Here is a 13,406-nt window from a genome sequence, read left to right as displayed (position 1 = left end):
ACATACCTAACCCTAAACCTAACACATCCTCAATTCACACCTTAGTCCTAAACCTAGCCCCTAACCCACCAACGGGACTTCTTCTTATGGGGCCCGGGCTTTGGGCCCCATAAGGAGCAGTTGGTCCTCACAATGCAGTATAAGTTGGAAAAATGGGCCTCACAAAGTAGCATAAACAAGGACACACACACAAACACACACACACACACAAACAATAAATGTATAAAACCAATGGCTGCTTTTTTAGCTGTGAGTTTTATTGTGAAACTTTTAAAATCCTCCACACAAGAGTGTGCAGGTTTTACACAACATGTCCTGCATGCACTGACATTAAAATAATCTACTGTTTTTACAAAAAACCCGAAGAAAGTCAATGTACAAAAATCACAAATTAAATGGATCCAGAAAGGCACAAAACTGGTTTTAAAAAACTCCTCTCTAATAAAACTAATGAGACAGATGGAAAAAACACGACTAACAAATGTAACATGTTTTAAAAGGAATTAGAAAAAACTCCCAGAGTGGAATGTCCCACAGAGAAACATACAAGGAGAAAAGATCAAATCACATCCGGCAGATGTTTCTGTGCATTTATGATCTGTTAAATGCTTGAATTTTCCACCAGAGTGAGGACAAAATGAACATGTGGGGACGCTGAAGTGCACAAAGGCAAAGAAATAAAAAAAAAACTAGAGGGGAAAAAAACGGTTTAAAAAAAACAAACTAAATGGAAGCAAGAGATGCAGAGATCACCTTCAGCTCATGAACAAAACAGAAGAGGAGTCAGTGGCTCGATCTAGGCCAGGAAGTGCAACGCCAGCATTGCCCCTCCTCAAAATCCTTCCATCCTTCCTTCATTTCCCCTCCTTTTCCACAAAATAATGGAAAACTAAAGCTGCTTCTCCCCTCCTCAATCTGAACCTCCTTCTCGTCATTCTTACAAAGTTTAACATTTTCCCTCAAATCCCCCTCCTCCTCCTCCTCCTCTCATGCCTGACACGACTAAATCAGCAACATGTGGGTTGAATCGACACCAGACCTCGACTCGTTCTGCTGCAAACTTCTCCCTTTTATTTACGATTAGCTCCAGATCGATTTACCTTCAGATGAATAAATGAGAGGAAGTAAAAATAAAGACGCTACTTCTTGTTCTGTTTAGTTTTTCACAACATTGTAGACGTTTAAAAGCGCCACAACATTCCTCTCATAAAAAGCAAATCATTCCCAGCACTGGCACCAGTCGTACATCAATACGGCTCCTCTGGGATCATGTTTTTAGCGTTGCAGGCCAAGCAGTGAGCATGGCTGTGAAGGGAGGAGGGGCGACTGGAGCCTGTGTGTCTGTGCACAAAAAAACTAATCTGTGTGATTTAACAAGTGGTTCGTGCGTCTGCAGATGTGGGCATGTGCGAATAAATGAGCACAGAGAGGGGCGAAGGCTAAGGTGGAGTGATGATGGGCGCTGGTTCCTTTGTCTGTACTGTTTGCAAAATATCACGGGTTAGTGAACAGATTTTAACAATACTCCTTCGAGGAACGCTACGCCTTTAACACTGACATTGAGCTTGGACCACGGAGCCGGAGGAGGAGAGGGGGACACAAGGGGCTCAGTGGGAAATAGGTCATGGACATGCAGCTGTCCAACACTCCTGTGCTAGCTTCACTTTGCAAAACGCACACAACTGCAGTCGAGCAAAACGAAGAAGAAAAGTGCAAACGTTCTACACAGAAAATAAAAACACACCGTGATTAGTTTAGGCACTTCAGTCAACATATGAAAAACTTGAGTTTTTCTGTGTAGCGTATGTGCTTTACTGACTATGTCTGCATTTAAATCACTCAAATAAAATCAATAGAAAATCAACAGTTGCTTCAGTTGTAGAGTATTTTAGTACACTCATGAAGTGGCTAAAATGGGCTCTAATGGACATTTTTATTAAACACAGGCACTATTCCAGACATTAGAAAGGCACAGATAAAAGATCCTGGCAGAGCTACATTCAAGGCCAGAATGAAGGAAACTGCCGCTCCACAGGCAGCGACTGGCCTCAACACTTGAGCAATAAAAAAAACCACGAGTATCAGGGGCCAAAGAGCTGAGGTAAGCCGTCAGCTTTATGAACCTCCACCCCCACACACACACACGACTCTAACAGCACCTCACCACAAAAAATGATGAATACCTGTGCGGTTCTTTATTTATCTCATCACACCCACTCCTGCAGCGAGCGCTTGCAGTGAATCAAGGCCCTCGGTGTCTCTTTGTTCTGCAGAGTCCGGAGGATTGCGTAGATCAGGACGAGGATGCACAAGATGAGCACCAGAGGTACGATCACCATAATCAGAGTCGTGACCTTTGATTCACTGTCAGCTACAGTCACAACCACATTCACCTCTTCCTCCTCTGTGATGTCAGGCTTACTGTCTTTGTCTTTGTCCTGGTCCTTGTCTGGCTCTTTATGCTCATCTTGGCCTCTGTCTGAAGGCTTGACTGGTTTCTCTTCCGGCTTTTGCTCCGGGTCTGGGTCCGGCTTTGGGTCGGGCACCCACGCACAGCCCATGAAATCCTTCAGGATGGAGCGGGGATAGCCTTTGTCTGCTTCTGATCTGTGGTTGTCAAACCTCCAATAATTGGTACCTTTGTAGAAATAAGTGTAAGCTGCAAGGAAAAAGATGCACAAGATAATCAGCTGATGTATAGCACTAGAGAGGACGTCATGCTTTATAATGGATCAATTTTACAACTGAAACCCACAAAAAGAAGCTTTAAAACATTTTCCTTATTTCAGTTTAGTATCTTCTAAGACTGTCTCAGACAAGTGCAGGTGATAAAATTAACATGACACAAGTCTTCCATGCCAGACGACACAAAATCACAGAAAAGGTTTTAAGGAAATAGTTTAGTTTACCGAAAAGGGTTAGTGTGGTGTAGTTATGGCTAATCAGTATCTCACCTGCAGTAGACAACAGTCAGAGTGATACCATTTTGAAGAATTAGGGAGGAATTCTTCAAGATTACTGCTACTCAGAGTAAAACACATTTAGGAGTGAATTTTCACAATCTACATATTCTAAAACAACTCAAAATTTAGATTTACCAAGCCTACATTAGATACTTTTACACATTGTCACTTTAGCACAAGACATTTGTTTTCTTTGACATTCTTTTCTCTACCAAACATCTGCTAAACTATGCTAAATGTGTTGTAACTGCAGAATACATTCTGCAGTAAAACCTCCATGTCTATCACTCCCATCAGTCTAATCCCAAAATAATGTAAATAAACAGTGACGTAGAAAGATTGTAAGTGAGGACAACATGCCTTTATCTGAGGAGATAAGAGGACATTCATATGAGTCTATTTTATAAACAAAGAACTGTTCGTTTAAGAAACAAACAGAAGGTTCATGCTAACGTTCAGTTAAAAATATAGCAACTTCGTGAAAAATGTCACCGTGGTGAGGTATAAAAATATTTTATGCAGCCTTCACCACGCACTTAGGAAAGTTTTGAATTGATTAAGACGGTGGAAATTCCCTCATGATTAGGCTTGACATCCCCATGAAACCTCTCTTCCAATGTTTCAAAGTAGATTGTTAGATTTTCTGCTGCAGGTAAGATACCCAATCATGACCCCGTTAAAAAAACTTCTTTAAGCAACTTTTCCTTGCCAAGCAAAGTTCAACTGATTTGACTTTACAAGAATGCAGAATCTTTTTAATTTAAAACTTCCTCATTTACTTTAAGACGAGTCTTGCGGCATAAAACTATATTCAGTTATTGTGCAAACAACGAGCAGACTCAGGAATGTTTCTTTAGGGAGCAGTTAATCTTTCTCACTCTCCTCAACATGGAGACAATATTCCCACATAAGGCTCTGCATTATAAATTGTCGAAATGAAACTACAAAAATGTCAAATAAAGCAATAAATCTATGAGATGTACTGATTTATTGCTCTAATTGAGAGAATGGTGTGAAGAACCACACAGTTTTCCAGAATTAGATTCCCGCCTGTGCGTTTGGCTCTGGGTTGAAGGCCTGGCTGCCTGCAGAAACGTTCGGGGCGTTTGGGCGGAGATGAGGTTTGACCGAAGGGTTTCGAGCTGCTTAGCCACAAATCTAATTTCCAAAGGAAGAATAGGTCGACATTCAAACCGGAGCTCTCATTCCTCTTTATCCTCTCCTCGTCATCCCCTCATCCTTCTCTCTGCTCTGTCGGCTCCAGCCTAACCAGTCTCCAGTGTATTTCACTTTCCATTCCGTCCCACCCACCATCTCCCATCTGCCCCTGCTTTCATTTTCCTGCTTCCAACACTTCATGTATAGATTTCAGCTACATATTCTCATAAACACAAGCTTTTCCTAAAACAAAGCCTTGAGGGTTTACTTACATCCATCATCACTGAGGAAGGCTCCTTTAGGGGAAGGAGGAATTTTGCCCCATCGGCTGATTGGTTTGGGAAAGTCACGGTCTGTGGTCCGGGTGTCCTCATTGTACCGCCAGTACCTGCACACAAACAGATTTATTCAGTGAAAAGAACTTTAGCTAACATGCTGGTGAAGATTCTCAGTCATCCAGGACATGATGAATTCAAAAAGCGTTCAATACAAAAACAACTGGACTTTATTTGTAACAGAAGACGTTTCGCTCCTCATCCGAGGAGCTTTCTCAATTCAAAGAGCAGAGAGTGAGAGATACAGGTTATAAGGCTGAGTGAGATAAGACACACACACACATATGTAGATTGGCAGTTCACACCTAAACACCTAAACAGTAGGTCTTTGTTCCTCTAATTCACAGACGAGGCCCCTCTGTTCCCATCAGGTGTGAAAACCGGCTGGGAATCTGTTTTAAAGTTGCATTATATGTTTTTGAAAGTGGAAATCTGAGGACTGCCAATCTACATGTGTGTGTGTGTGTCTTATCTCACTCAGCCTTATAACCTGTATCTCTCACTCTCTGCTCTTTGAATTGAGAAAGCTCCTCGGATGAGGAGCGAAACGTCTTCTGTTACAAATAAAGTCCAGTTGTTTTTGTATTGAACGCTTTTTGAACTTTAGCTAACCTTTAAAAACAAATCTCACTGAAATTTTGTCCAACATTTCACTCCTACTTCCCATTTTGTATCTAATGCCTCATACCTGTCTCCTGTGAAGAAATATGTGTGTCCATTGGGCTCCCACCAAATAGCTGTATCAATTTTGTGAGTAGGAATCCCTCGTCCGTACTGATACAGGGGCTGTGGGTACCCCGGCAGCACATCCGCCTCCCTGAACAACCAGTATCTGTCATCTGCAAAAACAGGGAGACATTAATTTATTTAAGAAGACATTAGGACAATAAGAGCAAGAATACAAGATAAGATGAATTAATGAAGAAGAAAAGCAGAAAAAAGAGACAAATGAAATTAAAGAAAGAAAGAGAAAGTCAGGTTATTCAGTACTTGGCATGAGAATAAGTCACTCTTAAGGAAATATGGTTAAAGGTCTGCACAACATAGTTTTTCCAAGATCTCCTTCTGTTAAAGCCAAATTTACCTTTGGAGACATTTTAAGCTATTTTCCACATTTATTGCAGCAAAATCGACTTGCAGCTGATGTGATCTTGTTGATGTCATTGTGCCGTGATCTTCAGCTCTCACTGGAGCGGGTCACAGCTGAGTGTGAAGCGGCTGGGATGAGAATCAGCACCTCCAAATATGAGGCCATGGTCCAAATGGGTGGATTGCTCTCTTCAGGTCGAGGGTGAGGTTCTGCCTCAAGTGGAGGAGTTCAAGTATCTCGGGGTTTTGTTCACGAGTGAGGGAAGAATGGCGCGTGAGATTGACAGATGGATTGGTGCAGCATCTGCAGTATTGCAGACTCTGTACCGGTCCATTGTGGTGAAGAGGGAGCTGAGCTGTAAAAGCTCTCTGTTTACTGGTCAGTCTATGTTCCTACTCTCACCTATGGTCATGAGCTCTGGGTAGTGACCGAAAGAATGAGAGCATGGATACAGGCGGTTGAAACGAGATTCCTCCGCAGGGTAGCTGGACTCTCCCTTAGAGATTGGTTGAGAAGTTCAGTTATCCAGGAGAGACCCAGAGTAGAATCGCTACTCCTCCACATCGAGAGGAGCCAGTTGAGGTGGTTCGGGCATCTGGTAAGGATGCTCCCTGGGCGTCTCCCTAGTTAGGTGCTTCGGGTATGTCCAACTGGGAGGAGGCTCCGGGGAAGACCCAGGACACACTGGAGAGACTATGTCTCTCGGTTGACCTGGGAACACCTTGGGGTCCTCCCAGAAAAGCTGGACGAGGTGGCTGTGGAAAGAGATGTCTGGGCCTCCCTGCTCAAGCTGCTGCTTCTACGACTTGACTTTGGAACAAGCAGGAGATAATGGATGGATGGATGGATGGACGGACGGATGGAAAATCGACTATCAGAGTCTGCTGGTTGTTGTCCATCTGCAGTGGGATACAAATATTTGGGCAACCCCCAGGAAAAAGTTTCTTACCATAAATGGGAGGGATATTTCCAAAAACCATAAAACTGAAGAGGAATTCTTCATCTAACCAACAATTATTTATAGTCAAGAAAGTTTACAAATATTTGAACACACCATGATAATCTGAGCCCTATACAAAATGAGTTCAGAGAATTTCTTTTATTTTCAAAGAGAAAATATTCTAGGAACATTTCAAATGTTCCTATGTCCCAGTCTCAGAGGAAAATAAAAAGAGGAATCAGTCGTAGAAAAAAACCAACTGATTTACAGACGATCAGGTGAAGACATTCAAATTTATTACAAAGCTTTGGAGAACAGCCAGACCCACAGAGAGTCGATGCATCACAAGTACAGAGCTTATTAATGCATTTCCTGTCGGAGTTCTGACTCGTTCCGACTTCCTGAAATGAAAAAGTTAGTTTTGTAGAAAACTCGTCAGGGGCCTCCCCCTCCTTCATATTATCAGAACCAACTGAACCTGCCTGAGTCCAGGGAGAAAAGGAGGTTTTCAAGGTTTCTTGCAGGGGTGAGGTGATAAACGTCTCTACCCAGCTGTCCACTGGCACCCTCATTCTACAGTGATACCAAACTTCCTTATTTGAGTCAATTAAGGAAAGATGAAGTGTAGAGCAAAATAATATTGTATAATACATACAATATTATAACATATCAGGAAGCAGATCAATAAATAATATTTTCCATCACAGAATCATAAACCATTTCAAAGGAAAACTTCATGTATCCTCTGTAAATTCTGAATGCCTTCTCAGGTTAGCCAACAATGAAGGAAACAGTATGCACCATCAGTGTTTCATCAGGCATGGACATTTGTAAAAGTAGAAACAGCTCATGTCAGGTTCAAAAATCAGCCATTTTAGGGACTATGATGAGTTAAAGTTAATAAAAACGTGGACTCTTCGAAACTAATAAACAATAACCAGCTGTTCTTGTGTAGCTGTTCAAATACTGAAATTAATTTTTAGTGTTCAAAAAGATGGAAAAGGCCAGTTCAGGCGACGTTTCCAGTTCTGAAAGGCTAAAGTAAATTTCCATAACAGCTCTTCATAAGATCAACAGATCAAATGTGGCTCAAATTTCCCCGTTTGACATAAAAGAGGAGTTAACAGGCTGAAGAAGTGACTCAGCGTTCTACTGCGGCTTCACATAAAAACCTCCATCCTGACGAGTCATTACAATATAAACCTCAATGTCATAAATGTACTAATAAACCTACAAACAAGCCCAGCGTACTGCAACTACAAGACATTTGGACAAATGAATGTAGAGCAGAATTTGCAGCAGCAGCAACAACACAAACAAACACCTCTTCAACTGTGATGCAAACAAGGAATCCACAGATAACCCTCCCCAAAAGTGTAGCTTATTATGGTCGGGTCCACCTTGAGCTGTAGCCGAGTTACCGAACAAACACGAGTCGTATCCTATTCAGCTGCTGCCAAAGGAGAAAATCTTTTTGAGTCAAAAGTGACCACATTTAGACGAGCAAAAACTAGACAAAAATACTTCATTTCTTACTGACCTGTAAGCCTGAATCCTGCTAATGACACTATAATCACCCCGAGAACATTATTTATTTATTTAGAATTTATTAGACTAATTTGAACCTTATGGAGCCTGGAAAACATCAGCTTCATGGCACTTGAAGGTTTTTCAGACTTGTCCAGTGCACACAGAGCCAAGCTGCAGGACGTCTAATGTGACTAACATGATCTCACATCAGCAGCCTGAATGTCTCAAGATAAACAAACAAACAAACAAACATTTACTCAACTGCTGGCTGATTAAAGTTAAATAAACAGCCATCTTTGGAAGAACTCTGAAGATTTGACTTAAGTTTGTTTTGTTTTTAAGGTCAAAAAGTGTTAATGAACAGTTTATCAGAATATTTATTCATACAGAAGTCGTTTTTGTTGAGATTTTAATAAAAAGTGAATTACAGGCAGAGCGCTGGAAGAGTGAGGTTCTTTTTGGTTTAATGTTTGCTCTGATTGTTTTGGGACACACTGTGGTCACTGTATAGTGTAATGTGCTTTGTCAATCAAAGGACAACAACAACTGACCTAAATAAACAGAGTTCATGTTCAATTCACAGTCAAGCTGATGGCCGTCGGCGCACTGTGGAGTTTTACAGGTTACACTCGTCCATCTTTGCTGACTCAGACCTCTGAGAAGTCACTAATCACTGTCTATATGCATTTATTTCTCTTTTATGGTGTCTGTTAGACCAATAAGCAAAGAGAAAGAGCTAGAATGCATTGGGATACACAACTGCCATAAAATGTGAATTGAGGTGTCAGAGCTGACCCCTTGAAGTTAAATCCCCAAAAACGGATTTGTAACGACAAGTCAGAACAACCCCTTCATCATGGCTACCTGACTCAGACATGAATGGAGTGATCCTTCTTTCATACACTTGATTTTTCTCTCTCACAGCTGTAAATCACTTGTGACTGCAAAAGCTCAACCAAACCCACAGGTTAAGTTATGATAGCAACATCTACCCGTCTCATGTTCAGTTTATGGGCTGGATCAGTCAGGCTTTGGCCTGGTTTTAGATGTGCTGCAGCCAGTAGGGCGTGTTTCACTCAAAGATGGAAGAGTGGATTAACTATCAGGAAACACTGGAGCCAAAAATGAAAACATAGGCCGATAAGCCTTTTTATTTGGATAGCTTTGATGCACAAAAGATGCAAAAAAACGACTCCGTATGAATCAACCGAAACAGAATTCACCACAACGCACAACTTAATGAGTATAAATTGGAGATCAAACGTCTCATAAACCTTACAAAAATGCATGACAAATCGTCATAGTGCATAAAAGAGAAGCACCACAGCTGTTTGCGTTTTGGAGCAGCGCAGCGTAAGGAAAGAAGGCAGCCAACTTTCTGTCGAGGCCTTCTGGGGCTCAGCTGGAGCAATCTGGGCCCAGAACAGCTGCCACGCTGCAGAGGACTCGTTCAGGACGCTCACACAAACTGAATGATGCAAAGACACACTATCACAAAACTGTCCCTCGATCTGCAGCCGGATTGTCAGAATGTTTAAACAATGAATCATCTGGCTGAAGGGAGAACTTTCTTTTTCATGACGTTTTAAATGGTATAAACATTTCTGTGCATGTGCGCTCAGCTCCTCATAAATCGAGCTGTGTGGGGGGAAAAAACGATGCGTTTGCACCGTTTCCTTTCAGCCAACAAGCTCAAATCAAAACGCAAATGTTTCCACTCTGGCCCCAGTGAAAGAGAAGCAGGAAGAGCAAACGATCCAGGCACGCTTCCTTTATCAAGGGGCTAAACTTGATTTAAAAGATGTGATGGGCTTATATTGGTTGTAGCGGTAATAAACAACATGTCATACCTTTAAAGAAGACAAATTTGCCATCATGGCGTTCGTAGGCTGCATCAATGTCACTTGGGAGACCAGTCCAGAAGACCGATATCGGCATGGGGTAGTTGTCCAGGACTCTGTTCCTTCGAACCCGCCAAAACCAGCGTCCCTGAAAAAGACACTCGTATGTAACGCTAAACAACAGCCCGGTCCTTTGGAGGCTTTTAAATAGTCGTTCCTGTGTAAGAGTTGTGACATTTCCTCACCTTGAAAACAAACATCTCCCCCCTCAACATGGTCACCGTGTCAAATTCTCCATCACAGATGTTGGGGGGCTGGTTGGCCGGGACTTTGGGAGTCCTGGTGGGAGGCGGGATATCTTTTCTAACAGGTGGGGTGGTGGGTTCTGGCTCAGGTTGGGAGGTGGTGGGGGTGTGGTAAGAGGTAAGTACGGTTGGACTTGACTCTGGTTGGGCTGGGGGGTCCAGGCTGCCTTCAGTGGGGTCCGATGGTTTGGGTGGGGAGTTTGTGGGGGATGAGGAGGAGGATTTGTCTTCGGGAGCAGAGGGGGAGGTGGGGGAGACATGACTGGGTTCGTCATCGGGGATGGGAGGAGAAGTGGACGGAGCATCAATAATCAAAGGAGGACCTGAGAACAATAAGACAGATTGTTCATTGTTTAATGCAGAGTCGGCATTTTCACTGCTTTCCTAGTGCTTTTTTTTATTTTTACCCATTTGTGTATCAAAACATTTGGCTCGATCAGTAACACTGTGTTTTTAGACTTTTTGAATTATTTAACTTTATAAACAAATAAATCCATCCATCATCACTTCCTCCTTTTTGGGTGACGGGGGTCACTGGTGCCAATATCCAGCAGTCACTGTGTGAGAGGAGGGGGACACCCTGGACAGGTCTCTAGTCCATCACAGGGCCATAGAGACAAACAACCATTCACTCTCTCACTCACACCTAGGGACAATTTAGAGTTACCAATCAGCCTAACATGCATGTTTTTGGTCTGTGGGAGGAAACCGGAGCACCCGGAGAAAACCCACGCATGCACGGAGAGAACATGCAAACTCCACTCAGAAAGACCCCCAGGCTGGGATTTGATCCGACGGCCATCTTGCTGAGAGGTAACAGCTCTACCAACTGCACCACAGTGCCACCCAACAAATAAATCCCCCCCATAAAATGTTCCATGATGATCCATCAGTGTTCAAATCTTATTACCGTTTTTCTTTTACAATTTATACTTTTATTGGATGGAACTGGGATCCTGTGTACACAATTTTGTTCCACCACATGTACCACATGCGATGCGAATGACAACAAAGAACCTTGAAATACACTGAGATCTCAATTCCTTCAAAAACATTGTTCTTTGAAATCTACTTCAGCTCTTTAGTCATGATTTTTTAGCTTTTAGCTACTGTCTTGCTAAGCTAGCTTTTATCTACTGTTTTGCTACTTTTAGCTTTTAGGTATGGTTTTGCTAATTTTACATTTTAGATACCGTTTTACCAATTAAATTTATGTTCTGCTTGTTTTACCTTTAACAACTCAGTTTCAGGTTCTTCAATAAAACTTCTGCACCCAGCACTAGGTCTCACGCAGCATTTTGCAGAAATTTCCATTTACTTTTGATCAAATAAAATAATTTTACGTAATATATCTTATTTACAGAGTATGACAAATCAAGTACGATGTCGATATAAAAAAAAAAAGGGATTAGTTGAACCCTTTAAAACGACATTTTACTGAATAATTTTTGAGCAACTATAATTTTAGTGCTGCAAACCCACAGTGCAGCTCAGTGTGTGATCAGAGCTTTATAAAAACTTCGGCAAACTGATTTTACACATTTTAACTATTTTGTTTTTGCTCTCGTCTCTTTGTCAAACAATATCCTCTCTATAAAAGTAACCCAATGTTCCATCGTGTGCGTTGGATTTAAGTTCATTTAGTCCGCTTTAACTCACTTTGTTGCCACTCTTAGATGAATGATCCCTGCTTGTTGCTAAGAGAAGAAAACATACCAATACAAGCAGTTACGTAACCTCTGTGGTTGAATAGCTTTTATGTTTTGCTGAGACAAAAGTACTGCAGCATTTATAACGAGGGGGAACGCTGGTCATCACTGAGGGGAAACTTTCAGCCTCTGCAGGGTTTAAACATTCACTTACCGACAGTAATTACTTTTTGTTAAAAAGATTACCATAATAATGGCTACTAGTTAGAAGTGTTTGATACTGTTTTGCATTCAAAAAAACTTTATAAACTCAACATATTTTTAGTGCAGCATAAAGTTTCCCAGGAGTTAAATGGTGACAGCTGTTGTGTTTTCACATCATGAAAAGATTGCATCACATGCTCAGAGTAGAAATGTTTCAGGGTTGCTGTGCAAAAACACAGGGAGATTTTGATCAAATTAGAAAAGATCTAAGACAAATATTTGATTCGTCTTTTTGTCCAGTTGATAATCTCTTGTGTAAAAACATCCTCCAAATGATTCAGTACAATTGGAAGAATAAAAACAAATGGAAGTGCAGAGCAGGATTTAATATTGGCTTTTTTTAAGCACCATTTAGCATCAATAGTCTGTCTCTAAAGGTTTCACATTATTTACCAGTTAGCTGCTTACTTTGTGCTGTAAATATAATGAGGCCTGTGGACATGTGCCTAGTAAAAGCTAAAAAAAATTGCATTCTGGAATTAAAAATAGGCCTAAACAGTTCAAAATAAATTAATTGCTTATAAAATATGTTTGATAAACTCAAGTCCACAAGCCCAACAATGGACAAGGTCTGTAAATTAGCCTTTGACTTTAAAAAAACAACCTTTTGAACATTGTTTATGTACCGTTCCTGTTTGAAACAATTAAAGCTTTTTTTAAAAACTAAAAAACACAAAGCTAAAACTTGTAGAACAGACGGAGGAAAAAAAAGTTTTTCCACTTTGTCAGTCTGAATCATCAGATGTTTTGCCTCATACAACAACTGGGGATTTTCTACACAGCTCTTCAGATCCGTTTCAGAAAAGGAAACTACTGTATAATTCTAGGCAAAACATTTACCTCACAGTGTTGCCAGAAGACAACATACAAGACGCTTGTTAAACATCTACTTTATCAAAACTCTGCACTTAAACCAAAGACATGTTTATAAAACAGAATGTGACTTTTTTTCATCCGTTATGAGACAAGAACCAAACAAACTGCTAGAGGTTAAAAAATATAAACTTTCTGGAAAAGAACACAAAGTTTTCAGCTTTAAATAATGTCCACGAGTTGAACTGTGCACTGCACAAACCTATGCATGCTTTTTGGAGCCATTTCTGACATGCTAACACACAAACCTGTTCACTAACACACAGATGTGTTCAGGGTGACCAGATGTGCCTAATTTTGTGAGACTGTCCCTTTTCTTTTCACTGCTTTGCACTAACACACAGTCATGTTCACTATCACACAGTCATGTTCACTATGACACAGCTATGTTCACTATCACACAGTCATGTCCACTATCACACAGTCATGTCCACTATCACACAGTCATGTTCACTATC

General features: G+C 41.2%; 1 protein-coding gene across 1 annotated transcript in view; it reads right to left on the bottom strand.

The window, feature by feature from the left end:
* Positions 1 to 2,141: 2,141 nt before the first annotated feature.
* LOC119415992 (matrix metalloproteinase-15) overlaps positions 2,142 to 13,406 on the bottom strand; it is a 17,513-nt gene continuing 6,248 nt past the window's right edge. Inside the window, exons 6-10 of the mRNA XM_037683162.1 lie at positions 10,103 to 10,485; positions 9,867 to 10,005; positions 5,145 to 5,295; positions 4,394 to 4,509; positions 2,142 to 2,659 (exon numbers count right to left, since the gene is read on the bottom strand). Coding sequence (XP_037539090.1) covers positions 2,208 to 2,659; positions 4,394 to 4,509; positions 5,145 to 5,295; positions 9,867 to 10,005; positions 10,103 to 10,485 — 1,241 coding nt within the window. The 3' untranslated portion in view covers positions 2,142 to 2,207. The remainder of the gene's footprint in view (positions 2,660 to 4,393; positions 4,510 to 5,144; positions 5,296 to 9,866; positions 10,006 to 10,102; positions 10,486 to 13,406) is intronic.

The sequence above is a fragment of the Nematolebias whitei genome, chromosome 10 (assembly GCF_014905685.2).
Source record: "Nematolebias whitei isolate Nwh7 chromosome 10, NemWhi1, whole genome shotgun sequence".
NCBI classification, from domain to species: Eukaryota; Metazoa; Chordata; class Actinopteri; order Cyprinodontiformes; family Rivulidae; genus Nematolebias; species Nematolebias whitei.
Note: the sequence above shows the minus strand (reverse complement) of the source record. Positions and strands in the feature narration are given on the sequence as shown.